Consider the following 19,335-nt stretch of genomic DNA (forward strand, 5'->3'; position numbering starts at 1 on the left):
GTGCGCGTGTGTGCGTGTGCACGTGCGCACGTGCATGTTTGCGTCTCTATGAGTGAGATGTAGAGATATGAAAAAGTTGGGATGACAGACAGAGAGAGAGAGAGAGTGAACTTTAGACAGTCAGACATTGAGATGGGCATCTAAGACTCTTTCTCTCTCTCTCTCTCTCTCTCTCTCTCTCTCCGCCGTGTATAAACCAAGTCCAGTGTGTGAGCAGATGGATTTCAGAGTTTTTCTCATATTACACACACATTAATATGAATGAGCCGTGCAGTTCTGTGATGAATATATGATATGCTTAGACTTATTTATGGTCTTTTGAGAATGTAAAAACAGTGGAGTACACCTGTAATCGATTATATTTAATGAGACATCAAAAGCGTTTTCGTAGTGCTGGAGTTTCTCACGACATGCGCAACTAGGGAGAGTTCAGGGCTGTGTTTTGAGCACTTGTGTTCGGAAATGAATCAAAGAGGATTTTATTCATGAGTGGACAGCAAGCTCAGACGCTGAGTCAGGCTCTTTTGATGTCTTTGTGTGTGTGTGTGTGTGTGTGTGTGTGTGTGCACATCTGCCCTGTCTGAGGTTGCCGCATCTGTCTGGCGTTAGACTGGGGGTGACATTAGCATCCAGAGAGGCCAGCCAGCAGATGGAGGCCAGCTCTTTACCTCTTACTCCCTCTCTTTCTCTCCCTCTAATCGCCCCGCCCACTTTTCTCTCAGTCTGTTACTGTCTCTTTCTCTCTCTGTCTCTCCCTCTCTCACTCTGTCTGTCTGTCTGTCTCTATATCTCTCTCTGTCTCTGTGTCTGTCCCTATGACTGTCTGTCTGACTGTCTCTCTCTCTCTATTTCTCTATCTCTCTGCCTGTCTCTGTGTCTGTCCCTATGACTGTCTGTTTGACTGTCTCTCTCTCTCTATTTCTCTATCTCTCTGCCTGTCTCTCTCTCTCTCACTCTCTCTTTCTGTCCCTTGCCTCTCTGTAATAAAACAGTCCTGGTGAATTGTAATTCCAGTCAAACCTAGCCGCTAGCTAGCTGCATTCAATCAACATCAGTATTAGAAGCATGTATATGTGAATGATTAAAATCAATGGGTGTAGTGAAAGACTGAGGTCTCTGTAAAGGGTCACAGTAATTTTCAACTCTTTAAAACACTTCCTAGTCTGAGGTCAAATACATATTTACACAGGACTCAAGTAATTGGCTCTATGCCAGCAGTCTTCTGGACTAGATTACTCAAAAAAAAAAATTTGCTTGCACAGAACACGGAGACTTAAGCACAGAGCATTCATTGACGTAGTCTCCTAAAGAGGAGGGAAGAGTTCTAAATTGGAGCGGGGCCAGACAAGCTGTGCACAGAGACCTCCCACAGACTGATGATGAAATGCCTCTTAAATCTAATTCATTTGAACAAATAAACAAAGCATAGAGAAAGAGAAAGAGAGAGAGAGAGAGAGAGAGAGAAAGGCGTCTCTCCTTGTCTGGAGAAAAAAAAAGATGGAGAATGAAAAGCTCCTTATACTCTACTAAACATAAAGATACTGTCATTTTAGATATCCCATTTCCTCTGTAGAAAAGAGACGTTCATTTGAAGGCCCTCAAAAGTGCCCCCAGATGGAGTCTCTCTCATATAAAGAAACGACTGGCAAATCACGAAAAAGCAGAGATCTTGTCTTTTAAAGACCATTACTTCCTAGAAACGAACCGCAGATCCTCTCATTTTTAAAAAAATAAAAAACCTGCATTTTGCCAGCCAGCCCCTTTCTCTGATTGAGATCTGCCACGCTCAAAGCCCACCGAAAAAAGAAAAAGAAAAAGAAAAAGAAAAAAACACGCTTTCAGCTCTGTGTGGAGAAGCCTTCCCACCGCGCATTCTGCTATTTATGTGAGAACATGTCTGCAGGAGCAAGTTAGAGAGAGAGAGAGAGGAAAAGGGAGAGAAAAGAGAGAGAGAAAGAGTGAGGAAAGAGAAGACGGAGGGAGGGAGAGAGGGAAGAGAAGAGAAGAGAGAGAGAGAGAGAGGGAAGAGATGGAGGGAGGGTGCCAGGGAGGGTGAGGGGTCCTCTCTGGATCATCTACAACGTGCTTCAAATACTGAGCAAAACAGAAAAGAGGGAAGAACAAGAGGGCAGAGAGAGAGAGAGAGAGAGAGAGAGAGAGAGAGAGAGAGGAGTGTGTGTGAGAAAGAGAGAGAGAGAGAGAGAGAGAGAGAGAGAGAGAGCATGTCTCACTCACATGATAATGGTAACTATAACAACAGTGACAATTACAACAAGAACATTAGTAGAATCATCATCGTGGTAATTCTGTCAGTCAGACAGGTTCTATGGCTGATACTTGTTGTCTTCCATTTGAGAGCATCTCCTCGTTTAAAGCGGCGAGAGACTACACTGAAAAAGATAACACTAATGGCTGACTTGGGAGGGGGGGGGGAGGGGGGGTTCAGCTTAAATAAAGGCTATTGGATGACTGATATGTGTACACTAGGCTACGTATGTTAGTGCTAATCGTAATATTTTGCGTCTGTTCCTAGCGCTTCGTTAGACACCTGTGTAATTAGACCACAGCACCTGGTCATTGGGACTAATCTAGCCGTCTCCACAGTCAACAGAACCGCACTCTGGATTCAAACATTTCCTATCATATTCACACACCTTTAGAATAATTCTTATCAACACAAGGTTATAAGCACTTTGATCTGTCATTTACTGTGTGTGTGCGTGCGCGTTTGTGTGTGTGGTGGGGGAGGATGCATGTAAGTGTTTAGCTATTACTATACAGTGGGTTTCTTAGGTAACCACTAACTGATTTTTTTTTTTTTTTTTTTAGTGTTTGAGAACACGAGAGAGTCGACTTTGGTCTTTTTCTCTCTTTTTTTCACCGTCTGTTTCTTTTGTTTTGTTTTGGTTTGTTTTGTTTTGAGTACTTCTCTGAACTTATCCCAATGGAGTACTATGTTTTCACATTTCTGTCTGCCCGGAATCATATGAGTGTGTGAGTATTTCTGGCCGTGTGTGTGTGTGTGTGTGTGTGTGTGCCTGTGAGTTTGTGTCTGTGTGTCCGTTTGTCCTTTCACACACAAATGTGACTCAACCTCAGATTCAGTTCTTGGTATTCCACCATCAGGCACCAACCCATATGCCAAACACTGACAAAACATGTATCAGTTTTAATGGATCAATTTTAACTTGATTTTTCAAATGCCATCATCCCTCGTAATGCCACTTTAGCTGTCAAACTGAACGGGCAGGACTGCGTCAGGGAATCATATTTTATCGTGCGTTTCCAGAGAAGGGAAATATTTGATTTTGAGCTTAAAGGAATCCAAATCTATTTAAGTTCCTTAAATCACTCTTCTCCGTGTGGAATTAAGTTAGGGGGTTCTGTAAAGAAGGCTGTCTACAGAGATAGAAAATTGTTTGGATTTCTTTTTTTCCCCCGACTGCTGCATTTTATGTTGTGTTCACATGAGGGACATTGCCATGGTAATCTGCAAAACCACAGGGCACTGATTTGGTCCTCAGGAGGGTCTTTTTGAGGGAATATTTGGGGGGGGGGGGGGGTGTTCTCTCCTCTAGTGGTTTTTCGTCTCTCCTTTAACCCAAAGTGGGACCTGAAGCTATTACTTTGAATTTAGAGTCTCCAGTATATCCACTTATGTCTCTCTCTTCCTCTCTCTCTCTCTCTTCCTCTCTCTCTCTCTCTCTCTCTCCCTCTCTCTCCTTCTCCGTTCTCACCCTCCTCCGACTCCCATCTTGCGTTCTGTCGTCATCACATGTCGTTTAACGATGATGGCACATCGCCCTCTGCTGTTAGATAAGTATAGCTTTGTGCCCTGAATCTGTCAAAACCAGCGGTCAATAACACAGTCTCTTTCTCTCTCTCTCTCTCTCTCTCTCTGCTGTATGTGAATCAGTGTGTGTGTGTGTGTGTGTGTGTATGTTTATCTGTGTGAGAAAATTAATTGAAAAGAACTGTATACATATGTATTTTCATTTGACCATATGTAAATCTATGCGAGTGCACACCAGTGAGTCAGCGTGTGTGCTGAATCAGAATGGAGTCTGCTGTCGTGTGCAGTGGCATGTTTGGGACTGTGTTTTTGTGGAAACCGGCAGAGTAGGAAGCCACTTGTCTGCCTCTAGAATGAGCCACAGTATGATGGATTCTACATTGGGTTTTCTGCTTCACTGCAGGAACAGATTAAAATTGGTTTGTTTGGTTGGGGTTTTTTTTTTTTTTTTTTTTTCCTTTTTTTTTTCGGAAGATCATACTGAATTCATGAACACTTTCACCGTGTGTGAGAGAGAGAGAGAGAGAGAAAGAGAGAGAGAAAGAGAGAGAGAGAGAGTTTGGCACACACATAAACTAAAACTTACACTGGAGATAAACACACACACACACACATGTGTGTATATACACTGGTAAAGACATTTGCACAGGTACACAACTATGGGTGTAATATTTAGCATGTTTGTGTTTGAAGCTGATATTTCTCTCACAGAGTGTAAATTCACCCCCCCCCCTCCCTCCCTCTCTCTATCTGTCTGTGTGTGTGTGTGTGTGTGTGTGTGTGTGTGTGTGTGTGTGTGTGCTTGTGTGTGTGTGTGCATGTGTGTGTGTGTCTCCAGGAGTTTGTGACTGCACTGACTTTACCACTGGTCCTGCTTGTGAGCGCTGCCTGGATGGTTACTATGGAAATGCCCTGACAGGCAGCTCAGGCGACTGCCTCCCCTGTCCATGCCCAGGCCGTACCACCTGCGCTCTGGTGCCAGAGACAGGGGAGGTGGTCTGTACCAACTGTCCGAAGGGCCAGAGGGGTGAGTAAATATTTATGCCTCATTGGACACTTGCGTCCAGTCTTCAAGAGTTAACTGCTATATTAATGCCATTCATAAACAGATTACAGCATATCTTCCATATAAGGCTTTATATTACCATAGTTAACAACCACTTAATCAACAGTCACATATGACAGTTACTCTATTCTGTATTTTGATTGTATCCTTCATTGGAAACTCCTCATTCAACACATAAGCCTTGGGAATAAATCCACAAAGCAGGCATATCTGTCCAATAGGAAAGTACTTTCACTGAGTCTCATATTGGGCTGTTTGGACCTCTCAAGGTAACATGTTACTGAGAAAACTAGCTTAATGGAAATCTCAGCCAAATCATCAGATTCTTAGGAATTCAGGAAACCTCGGGGAAAAGTTTTTATGTCAGTGGAATGGTATGACTGGATATAATAAAATAGGGAAAAAAAACCTTATGGTCATCTGTGTGGAATAGATTGTGTTGTGTATTTGTTTTGCAATACTAACAGATATTAAGTTATGCACGTGAGATAAGAGTTTGTCGTGCCTTTTATTCATACCCCTGCTCTTGTCATATGAAAACTCTCCTAACGCTAAACTTTTCCAGGTGATGTGTAAAGTCTTTATGTGTTTGTCGATGCTTTGCAGGGACCAGATGCGAGCTTTGTGAGGATGGTTTCTATGGTAACCCACTGGGCCTGGGCGGGGAGGTGCGGCCATGCGTGAGTTGTAACTGTAATGGAAACGAGGACTCAAATGCGGTGGGGGTGTGCCACCACCTGAGCGGGCGCTGTCTGAAATGTGTCGGACACACACAGGGAGACCACTGTGAGCGTTGCCAACCTGGTTACTATGGCAACGCGCTCGACAACAGCCTACCGCCGTCCCAGAAATGCAAATGTGAGTTCGTCAGGTGTGTGTGTGTGTGTGTGTGTTTGTGTGTGTGTGTGTGTGTGTGGATCAGAAAGAAAAAGAAAAGGAAAAAGAAAAGAAAAGGAGAGAGCAACATAAGTGAACATGAAGATAAATTCATATGAAATGGACGTAAAGAAGCAAAACTTTCACTAAAAGGTTTGAAAGGAACAGCCTCGAGGTATTTTGTGTGCGTGCATGCTTGCGTGCGTGCATATGTATGTACGTGTGTGTCTTTGTGTGTGTGTGTCAGTGTGTGTGTGTGTGTCTGTGTCTGTGTGTGTGTGTGTCAGTGTGTGTGTGTGTGTGTGTGTGTGTGTGTGTGTGTGTGTGTGTGTGTGTGCGTGTGTGTGTATCTGTGTTTGTGTCTGTGTGTGTGTTTGTGTATGTGTGTCTGTGTGTGCGTGTGCGTGTGCGTGTGCGTGTGTGTGTGTGTGTGTGTGCGTGTGTGTCTGTGTCTGTGTCTGTGTGTCTGTGTGTGTGCGTGTGCGTGTGCGTGTGCGTGTGTGTGTTTGTGTGCGTGTGTGTCTGTGTCTGTGTCTGTGTGTCTGTGTCTGTGTGTGTGTGTGTGTGTGTGTGTGTGGATGAAAGAGGAAATGAATTGATAAAACATGTTGTTTTTCAGAAGCTGTAAAATATATATAGAATAGAAATTGTAGGAACACGAGTGTCTTCTGAGAAATAGTCAAGGAGACATTTGCTCACAGAACAAAGACTGAACACAGCTAATTATCATTCTAATATATTCATGTTTAAAAGTTCTGTAGCTGTGAGTCCAAACAGACTTTACACTTCTTATTCTATTCACAAAAAAAAAACACATAGTTTTAGCCAAAACTTTGTCATAAAAGAGGTTTAAGGAAATATCTGTGTGTTGTGTTTTGTTTTGTTTTTTTATTTCCATCTAAATTTTGTTTGTATTTATTTATTGTTATTTTCTGAGTTATGATTTGTTTGGTTTGTTTTTGTACCTTAGCATGCAGCTGCAATCCTGCTGGAACATCTGGACCACTGGACGTGTGTCACCCTGACACAGGAAGTTGTTTGTGTTTGAGTCATGTGACTGGGCGTGACTGTGGACAGTGTGAAGTCGGCTACTTTAACTTGCGGCCAGGGATTGGCTGCGAAAGGTGAGTAATGACTAATTAGTGGAAAGATGTAACCAAGCAATCCATTTCATCCATTTCATCCATCCATCCATCCATCCATCCATCCATCCATCCATCCGACCTAAAAGGATTAAACTGCCCCATTCTGACGCCTGTCATGGTCTCTGTCTGATTGGTTCTTTATTCTGCTTCTCCAGATGTAACTGCAATCCAATTGGCTCCTCTTCTTCAGCGTGTAACCCAATCACAGGCCAGTGTTTGTGTCGGACAGGTGTGGAGGGGAAGTCATGTGACTCGTGTAGAATGGGTTTCTTTGGCTTTTCTTCACGAGGCTGCAGAGGTAAACTCAAAACTCATGGTAACAGACTTTTATGAGTTTTGCATTAGGACAGAATTGTGAGGTTTTTTTGTTATTCAGATGCATCTGGTGAGTTCGTGAATAGGCTGCAATGTAATGTTGATGTGTGTGCCATTTTGTTTAGAGAAATTATTATTCAGAGTATTCTGAATAGCAGAATATGTAACGGGTTGGTAACTCGTTCGGCACACACACACACACACACACACACACACACACACACACACATTCATGCTTGTATATTGAAACTCACAGCTCTCTCTGTCTCTGTGTCTCTGTCTCTCTCTCTCTCTCTCTTTATGTGTGTGTGTGTGTGTGTGTGTGTGTGTGTGTGTGTGTGTTTCCAGCCTGTAACTGTGATCCTATGGGCTCATTATCCATGCAGTGCCACAATAACGGAACATGCTCCTGTCGCCCAGGCTTTGTCGGTTATAAATGCGACAGATGTGAATTCAACTACTTCCACAACCGCCTCACTCACCAGTGTGAGGAATGCCCAGTGTGCTACAGCCTCATCCGAGACCAGGTGTGTGTGTGTGTGTGTGTGTGTGTGTGTGTGTGTGTGTGTGTATGCGCCATCAAGGAGCCTCATGTCAGTTCTCCACGATCCACACAAACTAAGACACACACCAGCGAACAATCACTCAAGCTCTACGATTCGTTCTCCTCAAAGCAATCGGGCACGGACACGCCTGTCAAACGATAACGTGAAAACGCTATCAGAAAACAAAAGCCTCTCGCACTGTGACTGTAGGTCCTCCCTCAGTCCGTAATTGAAAAGGGCAGAACCGAACACACGTCCAGCTGTGTGACGGGTCCAAATACGACGGGAACAAAAGAAAAGAGAGAGACGGAACACGCTTCGGGTTTTGTGACGGGCCCGAACACAATGAGAACAAAAGGAGAACAGCAAAGCATAAGTGCATTTCTCGACAGCAGCTGTTTCCATTAGTTTGATATGCGACTTAGATTAGGGCACTGAGACAGAAAACCTAACTATTTTCTACAAGTAAACATTACTTATGTTGGCTTTCAGCATGACGGTTTGAATGTAATTGTCTTTATGTGTTTCTACTATCCAAGCACTCAAGCCAAAGGCAATTTTCCACATGAGTGAGCAATATCCTGGAGTTTTCTAATCCAATCTAATGTAATGTTCTTAAATACATAATTAAATAATTTTTTCTTAAAGCCTCTGTGCTTAACACTAACATTGCAGACATGTTGTGAAAGCTTTACTAATTTGAGGACTGGGAGTAAACAGGCATTCTAAATTTTGCAGTCACGTTCAGAGCCGTGAATGTTAATGTTGCCTTATCGTTTTGTCCATGTTGATTCATGCTGCCGTTATTACCGTGAGTGTTTTATGCCAGAGACGTAATGACTGGATTTGAGAGAGGGAGTTGTGAAAGCGTTGGGATTTAAAACAAACGTGTAAAGGATAGATAGATATCAGAACCACACCTCCTGGTGTTTGTTTTAGCAAAATTCTCACCTGCTGCACTGGCACACTGACATCTGCTTATGCTAATTTCCACAAACCCTTGAACACGGTGTTTAATGACTGCAACACCGCAGAGTGTGTCTGGCAATTTTGGTAATAACCAAGGTGGACAGAGAGAGAGAGAGCGCGAGTGAGAGGGAGAGAATTCGCTTGCTAATGGCAGGTTTCAGTCTGTGCTATTCTAATTATACAGTGTAGCCCAGTAGATTTGTAATGAAGTAAGATAAACAGTTTAATCAGAGACTCACCACTTATAGCTTATCAAACACTGTGTGCGTGTGCGTGTGTGTGTGTGTGTGTGTGTGCTCGTGCGTGTGTGTCTGTGTGTGTGTGTGCTCGTGTGTGTGTGTCTGTGTGTGTGTTTGTGTGTGTGTGCAAGTGTGTGTGTGTGTGTGTATGAGTTAATTACTGTAGACCATTCATGCACTTAAACTTTCAGTGAGTTAAAACATGCTCTAAAACGTATGTTAGCCTGTTAAACGACTCTGAATACATCCTGGTCTGATTTACTGTGGGTGATATCTACGTGAGCAGTGCATCTGCGCACATTATAACAACGTTGTTTTAATGTTTTTTTGTGTGTGTGTGTGTTTGTGTGCGTGTGTGTGTGTATTTGTGCAGGCTAGCAAGCTGAAAGCTAAACTGCAGGACTTGGAGAAGCTGCTGGCGAGCTATGACTGCAGAAACCACAGACGCAGACACCTCCGGTACCAGAACGTCATGCACAGAGACCAGGGGGACCAGGGAGACCAGGGAGGCCAGGGAGACCAGGGGGACCAGGGGGAGGACTTCCTGCCCAACGCACTGGAGGACTTCCTCGCCATTCAAGGTTAAATATTCAAATTTGGTTTCGGGTCCTCATTTGCTCTTCAGCAGATTACATTTACATCACATTTATTCAGTTCTGCGTAACTGCCACTGCTACGTTCGGTTTTAGTCCAGATACAAACGCAGGAATGTGGGGGGGAAAATCACAGCATACACAAATGCAGGACTTGCACTTGCCCATCGTCTTTACACACATACTAACATTTTACCCTACAAATGTTCTGTTCTGTTACCGGTGCCTTATTATGTTCTATTCCAGTGTTTCTGAGCACCCACTAGATAACACACACCAGCCTGAAGGAGGACAGGATACCTCTGTAACCAGCAGAATCAAGTGTGACAGCGCTGTGCCATCGCAAAATGGCGCTGCCTTGTATTTGCCCAGGACAAGAGCTAGACATATGTCTGTGAAATGTCTGTTGCAATTGCTCCACAGCGACATATTGTTAAGGACAGTAGCCCAGTAACTGCAGGGTTTGGGATTCAAATCCACTGCTAATCCACTGCTACATTCAGTGCTGCTGTACCCTAAGGAAAAACATATTTACCCTGGGGGTTAGCCCACAGTCAAGTTACCTCGGGGAGAAAAAGAGAAAACAGCTGTAAATATAGCTTTAGGTAAGCATTTTAGCTAAACGAATAAATGTTAAGTTCCTTTTTTTTCATTAGAGCGCTAAACTGGGTTAAGTGAGATCATGAGAGTTTTATTAGGCTGATTGTAGCGACAGTCTCCCATATGCAAATGGCCTCTTGCAGTCTTCACTTAGCCTGGTTGGTGTGGTACTCTCTCCTGTCCTGGGCAGAGTATCAGTGGAGAGTGTTCCATGGTGTGGACAAAATACGAGGCCGGTCCATTTCATTTGAGTTTTGAGTCCTTTTACATTCAGTAGTTATTTTTGATCACTGTTGGTCCATTTTTAACCACTCTTTGCCCTTTGAAATAAGCCTTAACAAACCAACAGGTAAACTACTCCTCGGACCAGATTTTCACTCTTGTGCAGCTTATACTTAAGCTACACAAGGTTCGGAAAATGGCAATATTTATCACAGTATCAAAGGTAATTACAGTAATTAAAATACTCTCTCCATACACGCATAAACCTGTATGGTAAATATAGTATTGCCTTCGAATTATAGCTGCATAACTTTGTACCGTAGACTGTTACAGTGATATGAAGAAATCAGTATATACCATAAAAAGGTTTGTCTTTTTTGTATTTTTAGACAAAAGGATACTTAATGATCATTTTAAAAATGCTGATAGATTAAGATGGTCTAATTTTTAAAAATAACATTGGAAAAAATCACACTTTGCACTTTCCCTATGAGGAAAACATTAGCACTCTCCTACCTTTACCATTGCATCAGATGCCTAAAAATTCACCAAAAACAGGTGCCAATGATTAGAACATCATTAAAGAGTTACTTGAAGTGTGCTGCCTTAAACAAACATCAGAAACCTGTGGTCAGGTTTGATCTTAGCAATAAAGGTGTGTGTCTACATCATACCAAGATCAAAAGAGCTCTCCGAGGTCTTTCAGGACAGTCTGTTGATGCCAGTGCGTCTGGCAAGCGTGTTAAAGCTGTTTTCGAGACATTTGTAGTCCGAAACATCATCTACAAATGGGAAAAAATGTCAAACCACAGGCCATTGGTCCAGGCCTTATCGTCCCACCAAACTTGGCCTGAGAGCTGACCGAAAACATGCTGCAGGAAGTCTGTATGAACCCCAGGACAAGATCAATGAATTTATAGATAAGTCTTCTCACAGTCAGCATCAACGTGCAGGAGCCACTAGGGGTTTAGGCACTGATCTCTGTGAACCTGTTTTGAGGTGATTTAATTGTAAAAACGCCCCATACGCTGAACTGAATTGAATCAGAATGGAATCAGAATTATCAAAATGAAGACATACATGCAGATATGTTGAGAAACACACACCTGTTCTTAGGGTGTACTTACTTTTTCACAGCACTGTATGTACTGCTAGGCTGAAGTTTACCACAATATAGATATATATAGAAAAGTGGGAACAAATTAACATGGTCCCTGATTTGGAAAAAAGACACACACGCAAACACACACATTTGTCTTTACTGCCTAGTGGGGACATCCGGATTCATCTAATGATACATAACCTAACCGTAATCCTAATCATAAATAATAACAAATATTTTGCCACTGTTTGTTTTAACAATAACAGCAATATGTTCTGTAATAAAAAATGGCTTTTACACATGGGAATCAGGTGACGTTCCCATTCAGTCTCCACTTGTCGGATATTTTCATATGCACATTTTCATGGTACTCGCACAATACCAATAACGCCTGCACTACACACACACACACACACACACACACACACACATATTGACGCTCACAGATCATATTTTATGTGTTTTTGCTTTTTGTTTGCCTCTCTAGAGGCCCGTGAGGCATTCATCAGTCAGTTCACCGTGCTGCAGACATCTGCACAAACCCTACAGCTGCAGCTGCGCAGTGTTTCCACGGCGATGAATTGCACTTTTGTGGGGGAGAGGGAAGTTGAAGAAGAGGAGAAAACAACCGAGTGCAAAGTTCTTACAGCTACGTATGCAGAAGTCTCAAAAACGCAATCCCAGCTGGAGCAAGCCACCCTGGATCTCAACAGCATGGTGTGTGTCTGTGTGTGTGTGTGTGTGTGTGTGTGTGTGTGTGTGTGTGCGTGCGCGTGTGCGTGCATACGTGCCTGTGTATCTGTGTGTGTGGGAGAGAAAGACAGAGAGAAAGATTGCTTTGTCTTTTTCTTCCTCACCTATCTGCAATTTTCAAATTTTGTTTGTTTGTTTGTTTGTTTGTTTTTGAAGGTCATCCCTTTTGCCATCCCTAAAGGACCTAACCAGTGGAATGCAGTTGTGAATGAATCGAGAGAGTTAGTGAAAAGGTGTGGCAGTCCACAGCATAATGGCCAAAATCCCTCTGAATACATCAGCAGTCAACAGTTTTTTCTTGTTTGGTTTTTTCCTCTGAGACGTATGAAAGACACATTATGTAAAATCAATAATAACGATTAGGCTCAAGCTGAGATAATCAATCACACTTTACTTTAGAATAAACTTGGTTTTGAGGAGTCCTAAAGCCATTGGCTGAAGCTTGTTTCTCTCTTACAGTCACAGGGAAAGTGCGACCCATATAGAACTGATTGCCAGCAACGCACTGAAGGCCTCAAACAGAACTTACATCTTCCTACAGAACCTGCTGAACAACAACTCAACAGAGGAACACATACAAGACCTGGAAGAGCAGTGAGTACTGGAGTGTTTCTGAGTGTGTGTGAGTGAGAGAGAGAGAGAGAGAGAGAGAGAGAGAGAGAGAAAGAGAGAAAGAGAGAAAGATTGTTATTAAGGTTCTTGTGGTGTTGTGTGGTCCCAGTGTCCCTGGAAGATAGAAATTATCGCCAAGTCGTGACCTGAATGGGATATTTGCAGGTCTCTAGGGAAAGAATATGTTTTTACAAAGATATTACTGTTATTGGTAGACTGTTAACAAAAGAGCTTCTCTATTTCCCTGGTAATGATGAAGGATCATTAGTCTTTTGTAAGAGTGTAATGTAAGTCAAGATGTTCCCATTAGGATATGAAGCCGCGTGTGTGTGTGTGTGTGTGTGTGTGTGTGTGTGTGTGTGTGATTATTACCCTTTAATTCTCTCTCTCTCTCTCTCTCTCTCTCTCTGTCTGTCTCTCTCTCTCTCTCTTTCTCTCTCTCTTTCTCTCTCTCTCTCTCTCTCACTCTCTCTCAGACTAACTGGGATGCAGCAGATGAAAGAGAACCTGACAGTAAAAGTAGACCAGACTCTGGCCCTTCACACATTGGTTCAGAAGCAAAACGACGATGCAGCCGCCATCTTACTAAACATCACGTCTTCCCTACCTGAGCTTTACCAGGCAGCCAGAAACACCACCTCCCAGTTAGACTCCAATAACACGTCCTCCTCACAGCCGCAAAATCAAACTGACGTCACTACAGTAGGCAACCACACTCAGATACAGGTCAGTTCAATCATTCATTTGTTCATTTGTTCGTTCGTTCGCTCGTTCGTTCGTTCGTTCGTTTGTTCGTTCATTCATTCATTCATTCATTTTCACTCTCAGATACAGGTTAGTTCCCAGAGGCCTCATGCTCTCAGCTAAGGCTCAGAAAAATTTAGCAAATACTTTTCTAAGGGCTTTTGAATGACTTGCAGTGATTTTACAGCTGTTCGTTTATAACAACCATCGGCATTTCCTCAGTAGAGACAAAAGAAACGGGTCTGAGACCTGCATTAAGTCTGCAAAAATGTGCCTGGTTGAGGAAAGGGACTGTGTTGGGAAGCAGTGTCAAAATGAAGGCCAGAATGTCAGTATCCCAGTTCTTCCATTATTTATACTGGTGCGCTCTGCTTTTCTTGTTTCCTGTTCTTGGGTTACTTTCTACTGAAGTATCCTGGACCAGGAGTCTGTGCTTTTAATCGTCTTTTCCATCTTTTGGATTGGTTTGAAGGTGACTGGAGGTCTTCTTCTCTGTAGGTCCTTAAGAGCCCAGATCCCTCCAATCACATGCAGTGATTGCTCATCAGGCAACGATTTAACGATTGGCTGCAGAAGCAAACAGACAAATGACAGTTTAAGCCGTGCTGTTACTGGCCGCTGTTTCGCGCCGTTACGACAAATGTGTGTGAAGCACGTTTGTATTATAATCTCGTTTTTTTTTTTTCTCTCTGGCGTGTCAGAGTCCAGATTTGGCCGACAGAAGTGCAGAATTGGACACGGCGGTGCAGTCCAAAGAGCAGCTGGTGAACGCAACTCGGGACGAGATGCAGTCTCAGATCGAAACGTCGCACAGAAACCTGAAAACCATTCAAGACTTCCATGAGGTAATGCCAACCACCCTGCAAAGCCTGACAGCAGTCCCAACCAATCCAATGAGACATTTCCCAAATTGATTTACGCAGTGTAAAGTCTGCGTGCTGTTTATTGGCACTTTTACGTTACAGCCGTTTTGCTCTTCTGTCATAGAAACCACTTCTCACACGCTAAGCCCTTTAAGCGTTTTTCGCAACGATGACTCTCTGTGTGTGTGTGTGTGTGTGTGTGTGTTCACTGGAATATTTCTTTCACTCCCTGGAAAGTTAAAATATCTGGCAGAAGGGTTAAAAGCTGAGGCACTTTCATCGGTCGTCACGGGAAAAGAGGCAGAGTCAGGGACCATCGCGCTGCGGAGAGATCTAGAAGGTACGCTCAGGCAGAAACGTCCGGTCCGCACCCGTTCTCACGTTACTACGGCGATATGACAGCAAAGTCATGGCACTGCACTCAAAAGTCTGATATCATCAATAAATATATAAATAAACAAACACGCAAACAGACAAAAAAAAACAACAACAACGACAACATCTACCACATTTCATTAGCATTCCAGAAAATTGGAAATGCTCTTTCTCTCTCCCTCTCTCTCCCTCTCTCTCTCTCTCTCTCTCTCTCTGTTTCACTCGCCAGGTTATTTGTTTGGTTCTTTTTGATATGAAAGCCTGTGTAATTGCATTTCTCTGTTTTTCATTTATGTGAAGAGGGCTATGATGATGTCTGACTGGTGAGGTGACTGAAGGACCGTGTTTGTGTATGATGAAAGGAGATATGCTTTAGAAGGTTATATTAGAGACAATGAACAGACTGGGGGGGTGTATATATGTGGTGGTGATGATGATGATGATGATGATGATGATGATGATGATGATGATGATGATGATGATGATGGGAATGTTGGAAGTGTATTTCAGACACACTGAACAGACTTTTGTACGAGTCATGATTAACACAATCCTGTGCGAGTGTCATTTACACGCAGGCACATGTGCCCCTAGTGGTCAATGGCAGTATTGCTGAGTGTATACATACCAGGGATGAAGTGAAAATCTGGCCTGTCTGAGCTTAGTTTATAACACAAATTTGGCTGTGTCTCTGTAACTTCCGGATGTTGTACGTCTCTCTCTCTTACTCTCTCTCTCTCTGTCTCTCTCTCTCTCTCTCTCTCTCTCTCTTACTCTCTCTCTCTCCCTTTCACTCTCTCTCTCTGCTGCTCCCCTAACCTAAATTATATACAGTGCAGTAGAACACATGGTAAAACCAACTTTACAACAATAGAATAGAATAGAATAGAATAGAATAGAATGGAATAGAATAGAATAGAATAGAATAGAATAGAATAGAATAGAATAGAATAGAATAGAATAGAATAGGTTCTGTTTTGCTGAGGAACCTGTCCTTCTCTTTGGTAGGGATGCAGAGGGAGTGGTCTCAGGTACAGTCTCAGTCTAAGGTGATCCAGAAGAAGGAGAGAGTGATAGAAGATAAAATCCTTGCGGACGCGAGGAAGAGGATGAAGCAGGGAGAGAGAGCGATTAAACCTGCGCTGGAGAATGCCACCTTGGCTCTCGATACGGCAAAACAAGCCGAGAGCTCTGCAAACTCTGCGCTTAAAGTAAGTTTTACAAATGTAAGACTCGCGTCACTTTTACATTACACAACGAAGCAAACTTGTCGAAACAAGAGAAGGTTGGCCTACGGTCTGTTATTAAAAGCATCGAATGTAGACAGAATCTTTGATCTCTCCTTATTCATGTGGAGAAAAGCAGTTTATGACTTGTTTTTTTGTGTTTAATGCAAGCTAGGTGTCAGCTCACCGGGGTGTGTGTTTGAAATATGTGTCAGACCCTCTTTTACCCAGTGGAAATAAAAGCGCAATTAGAAACACAGAAACACATGAATGGTTAGTGACAGCTTTGTCAGTAAAGAAGTCCCAAAACACCTGATATTGACAGCTAAAATGAAATCTCATACAATAATAAATCTAGACTTTGATTAGGGTTTACCACGGGTTGCTTAGGAGTTATGTTTGGCAACACACACACTCGCACACGCACTATATCTTTTTAATTTAGTCACTGGGGGATTTTGTAAGATATCCTATATCCGCAAAACTCATTTTTCGTTATCTTTATTGTTAAAGCAATTATTGAATTGAATGGAATGGAATGGAATGGAATGGAATGGAATGGAATGGAATGGAATGGAATTGAATTGAACTGAATTGGTTGTTATGCATCATCCTGTCATTACACAAAAGAAAGTTGCTCTTTTGTGACCTGATATCTCTAATATTATTTACCTAATACCGTTTTTATAATGTTTCTTTCGACAGCATGGCAAGTCTGTGTTCACGCAGTCAAAGCAAACGAAAAAGTCATCTGCGCAGCTGGCCTCCTCAATTCACGCCACAGTGCAGCAGCTCACAGAGCAGGAGAGCAGAGCTGCGCAGACGCAGACGCAGTTACTCTCAGACACCCAGGGAGAGGAGGTAAACAGATCAAACACACTTTTAATTGATTAGACAACAGTTTTGTTGTTGTTTTTTCCCCCAGCAACATGCAGCTGTGGCGTAACGCTCTGTTCGAGTTTCAAACCTTTTGTCCCACCCAAATACACAAGAAGGCTTTGTTTCCTTTTTCCTGTCGCTCAGGATTTTTGACACAGCGGAGGATTTTTTTTTTTCATCAACTTGTGTCTTTTTGGGTCTTTGCTACTCTGAAAGTGTTTAACAATGTTTCATCTGATAGTTAGATTATGAAGTGTTTCTTCTGCGTCCCTGGCAGGATCAAGTCTCTTGACAGAGTGTGTGTTTATGAATGTGTGTGTGTGTGTTTGCTGATGTATGAGGTGTCTATGTGATGTTTCTGACAGGAACTCTCTTTAGAGACCATAACGAGCAGCATGGAGTCAGCCAAAAACCAGCTGGAGTCTTACACTCGCACGCTGACAGAGCTACTCAGTAAACTGAGTGAGTTTACCACACACACACACACACACACACACGTGCGCACGCACACTGACTGAATTGCTCAGTAAAGTAAGTGAGTTTACCACTCCTCTGTCTCTCTCTCTCTCTCTCTCTCTCTCTCTTTCACACACACACAGCGACACAGCCGTTTTGTAAACTCAGTTCTTTACCACACACATACATACTCATACACTTTCTCTCTCTCTCTCTCTCACACGCACACACACACACACACACACACACATATACACACACCACACACTGACTGAACTGCTCAGTAACCTGTCTGATTTTACCACACACATACATATGCACACACACACACATCCACACACACACACACAAATAAATGTATTGTTCCCCATCTTTCTTTATTTCTCTCTTTCTTTTCAATTCCCAGTCTCACTCTCCCCTGAGATATACCACTTTGAAAAACCATACAGAGTCATCCTTTTCTCATAATTAATTTCTTCTCCTCTCTGCCTTTCTCCTGTCCCTCTTTCTCTTTGTGAACAGATGGGAATAACGAGGTTGAGAAGTTTGACCGCATCCTGAACGAAACAGCGGTTCGTCTCCTGATTCTGCGGCGTAGCGTTGAAAGTCCAGCGCTCGGCGGAAAGATCCAGACTCTGCGGGACGCTGCGCAGAAGCAGCAGAAACAGCTGCTGCATTTGGATCAGAGCCTTCAGGAGATCCGCGCCGAGAGAGACAGCCTGCGAGACATCGCTGAAAACCTGCCGAAAAACTGCCCACAGAAGTAGCACTGAGGAGACATGAGAGAGAGAGAGAGAGAGAGAGAGAGGGGGACAGAGAGAGTGAGAGAGAGACAGAGAGAATGAGTGAGAGACAGAGACAGAGACAGAGAGCAGCAGGGGCATTAGGTGAATCTGTTCTGGGATAAACCATTGAATGATTTCCTTTACTTTTAGTTTTACAAAATTGCAATTTACTATCTTGGGATATGTCATACATGCTGAATCACTATTTTTTCAAAAAGGAAAAAAAAAAAACACACACGTGCGCACGCACACACACACTGACTGTTTCATTGGTCTTGTTTATTTTAAAACAAGCTGAGGCATGTACTCTCTTTCTTAGTACTCTGACACACACTTTGTTTTGGTATGATACACATTTGTGCATCATCTAAAGGCATCCTCTGTGTGTGTGTGTGTGTGTGTGTGTGTGTGTGTAAGAGACAGAGAAAGAGAGATTGTGTGTGTGTGTGTGTGTGTGAGCTGTTCTTTCTCCATCACTTTTCAGTCTCCGCTCTCCTTTCGTTTCCATGACACCGATACCTCCCCTTGTTCCCCTGCTCATCCGCTTCTCTCTCTTCTTCACGTCCTTCCCAACCAGCTCTTGACTCTGCGGAATTACACAGACGGCTCTGATCGAATGAGCGCTGTCGCCAAAAGAGACAATTTAGCTCCGATCCGCTTCCATTTGTTCAAATTACATCTGATCTGTCCCGTTATTGAGAACTTTAGAAAAACATAAAAGAAACTGAGAAAAATGCTTGAGAATGAGTCAGTGCCTGTGTATTTAAACTAATATTGGCAATATGCCCAGAAGGAAAGTATCGTTTTTATAAAGCCGGTATATTACAGTAATGCTATGAAGCACCATCATGCAGTTTTACTGGTGGCCGCTAAGTGGTGCTGTTCTTCATCTGTAAAAGACGCATCCAGATGTCTTGATAACCTCTATTGCAATTACATATCAGACCACATTGTATGTATACTAAACTGTCACTGCAGTACTAGACATGCTGACTAATAGCGAATAAAACATGAGGTACACTGATAGTAGTGATGCGTGTTTTTGTCTTGTTTGTCTTGAATACAATTCAGCATGCGATTCATAAAAATGTAACTGTCATTCACAATTAGTTTTAACTTTTCCGTTTAAGCACCACAGACAAAGTACCTCATCTTACCATGCTTGGGAACAAATTGC

The 19,335-nt window shown here is 42.9% G+C and overlaps 1 protein-coding gene across 1 annotated transcript in view; it reads left to right on the forward strand.

Moving 5' to 3' along the window:
• The window catches only part of lamc3 (laminin, gamma 3), a 66,751-nt gene extending 48,611 nt beyond the window's left edge, over positions 1–18,140 (forward strand). Inside the window, exons 13-28 of the mRNA XM_030774870.1 lie at positions 4,632–4,820; positions 5,466–5,717; positions 6,706–6,859; positions 7,036–7,178; positions 7,544–7,722; positions 9,322–9,529; positions 11,953–12,182; positions 12,375–12,451; positions 12,678–12,812; positions 13,307–13,556; positions 14,276–14,419; positions 14,675–14,777; positions 15,821–16,023; positions 16,744–16,899; positions 17,283–17,379; positions 17,896–18,140. Of these exons, the coding sequence (XP_030630730.1) occupies positions 4,632–4,820; positions 5,466–5,717; positions 6,706–6,859; positions 7,036–7,178; positions 7,544–7,722; positions 9,322–9,529; positions 11,953–12,182; positions 12,375–12,451; positions 12,678–12,812; positions 13,307–13,556; positions 14,276–14,419; positions 14,675–14,777; positions 15,821–16,023; positions 16,744–16,899; positions 17,283–17,379; positions 17,896–18,140 (2,765 nt within the window). The remainder of the gene's footprint in view (positions 1–4,631; positions 4,821–5,465; positions 5,718–6,705; positions 6,860–7,035; positions 7,179–7,543; positions 7,723–9,321; positions 9,530–11,952; positions 12,183–12,374; positions 12,452–12,677; positions 12,813–13,306; positions 13,557–14,275; positions 14,420–14,674; positions 14,778–15,820; positions 16,024–16,743; positions 16,900–17,282; positions 17,380–17,895) is intronic.
• Positions 18,141–19,335: the final 1,195 nt, after the last annotated feature.

The sequence above is a fragment of the Chanos chanos genome, chromosome 1 (genome assembly GCF_902362185.1).
Source record: "Chanos chanos chromosome 1, fChaCha1.1, whole genome shotgun sequence".
NCBI classification, from domain to species: Eukaryota; Metazoa; Chordata; class Actinopteri; order Gonorynchiformes; family Chanidae; genus Chanos; species Chanos chanos.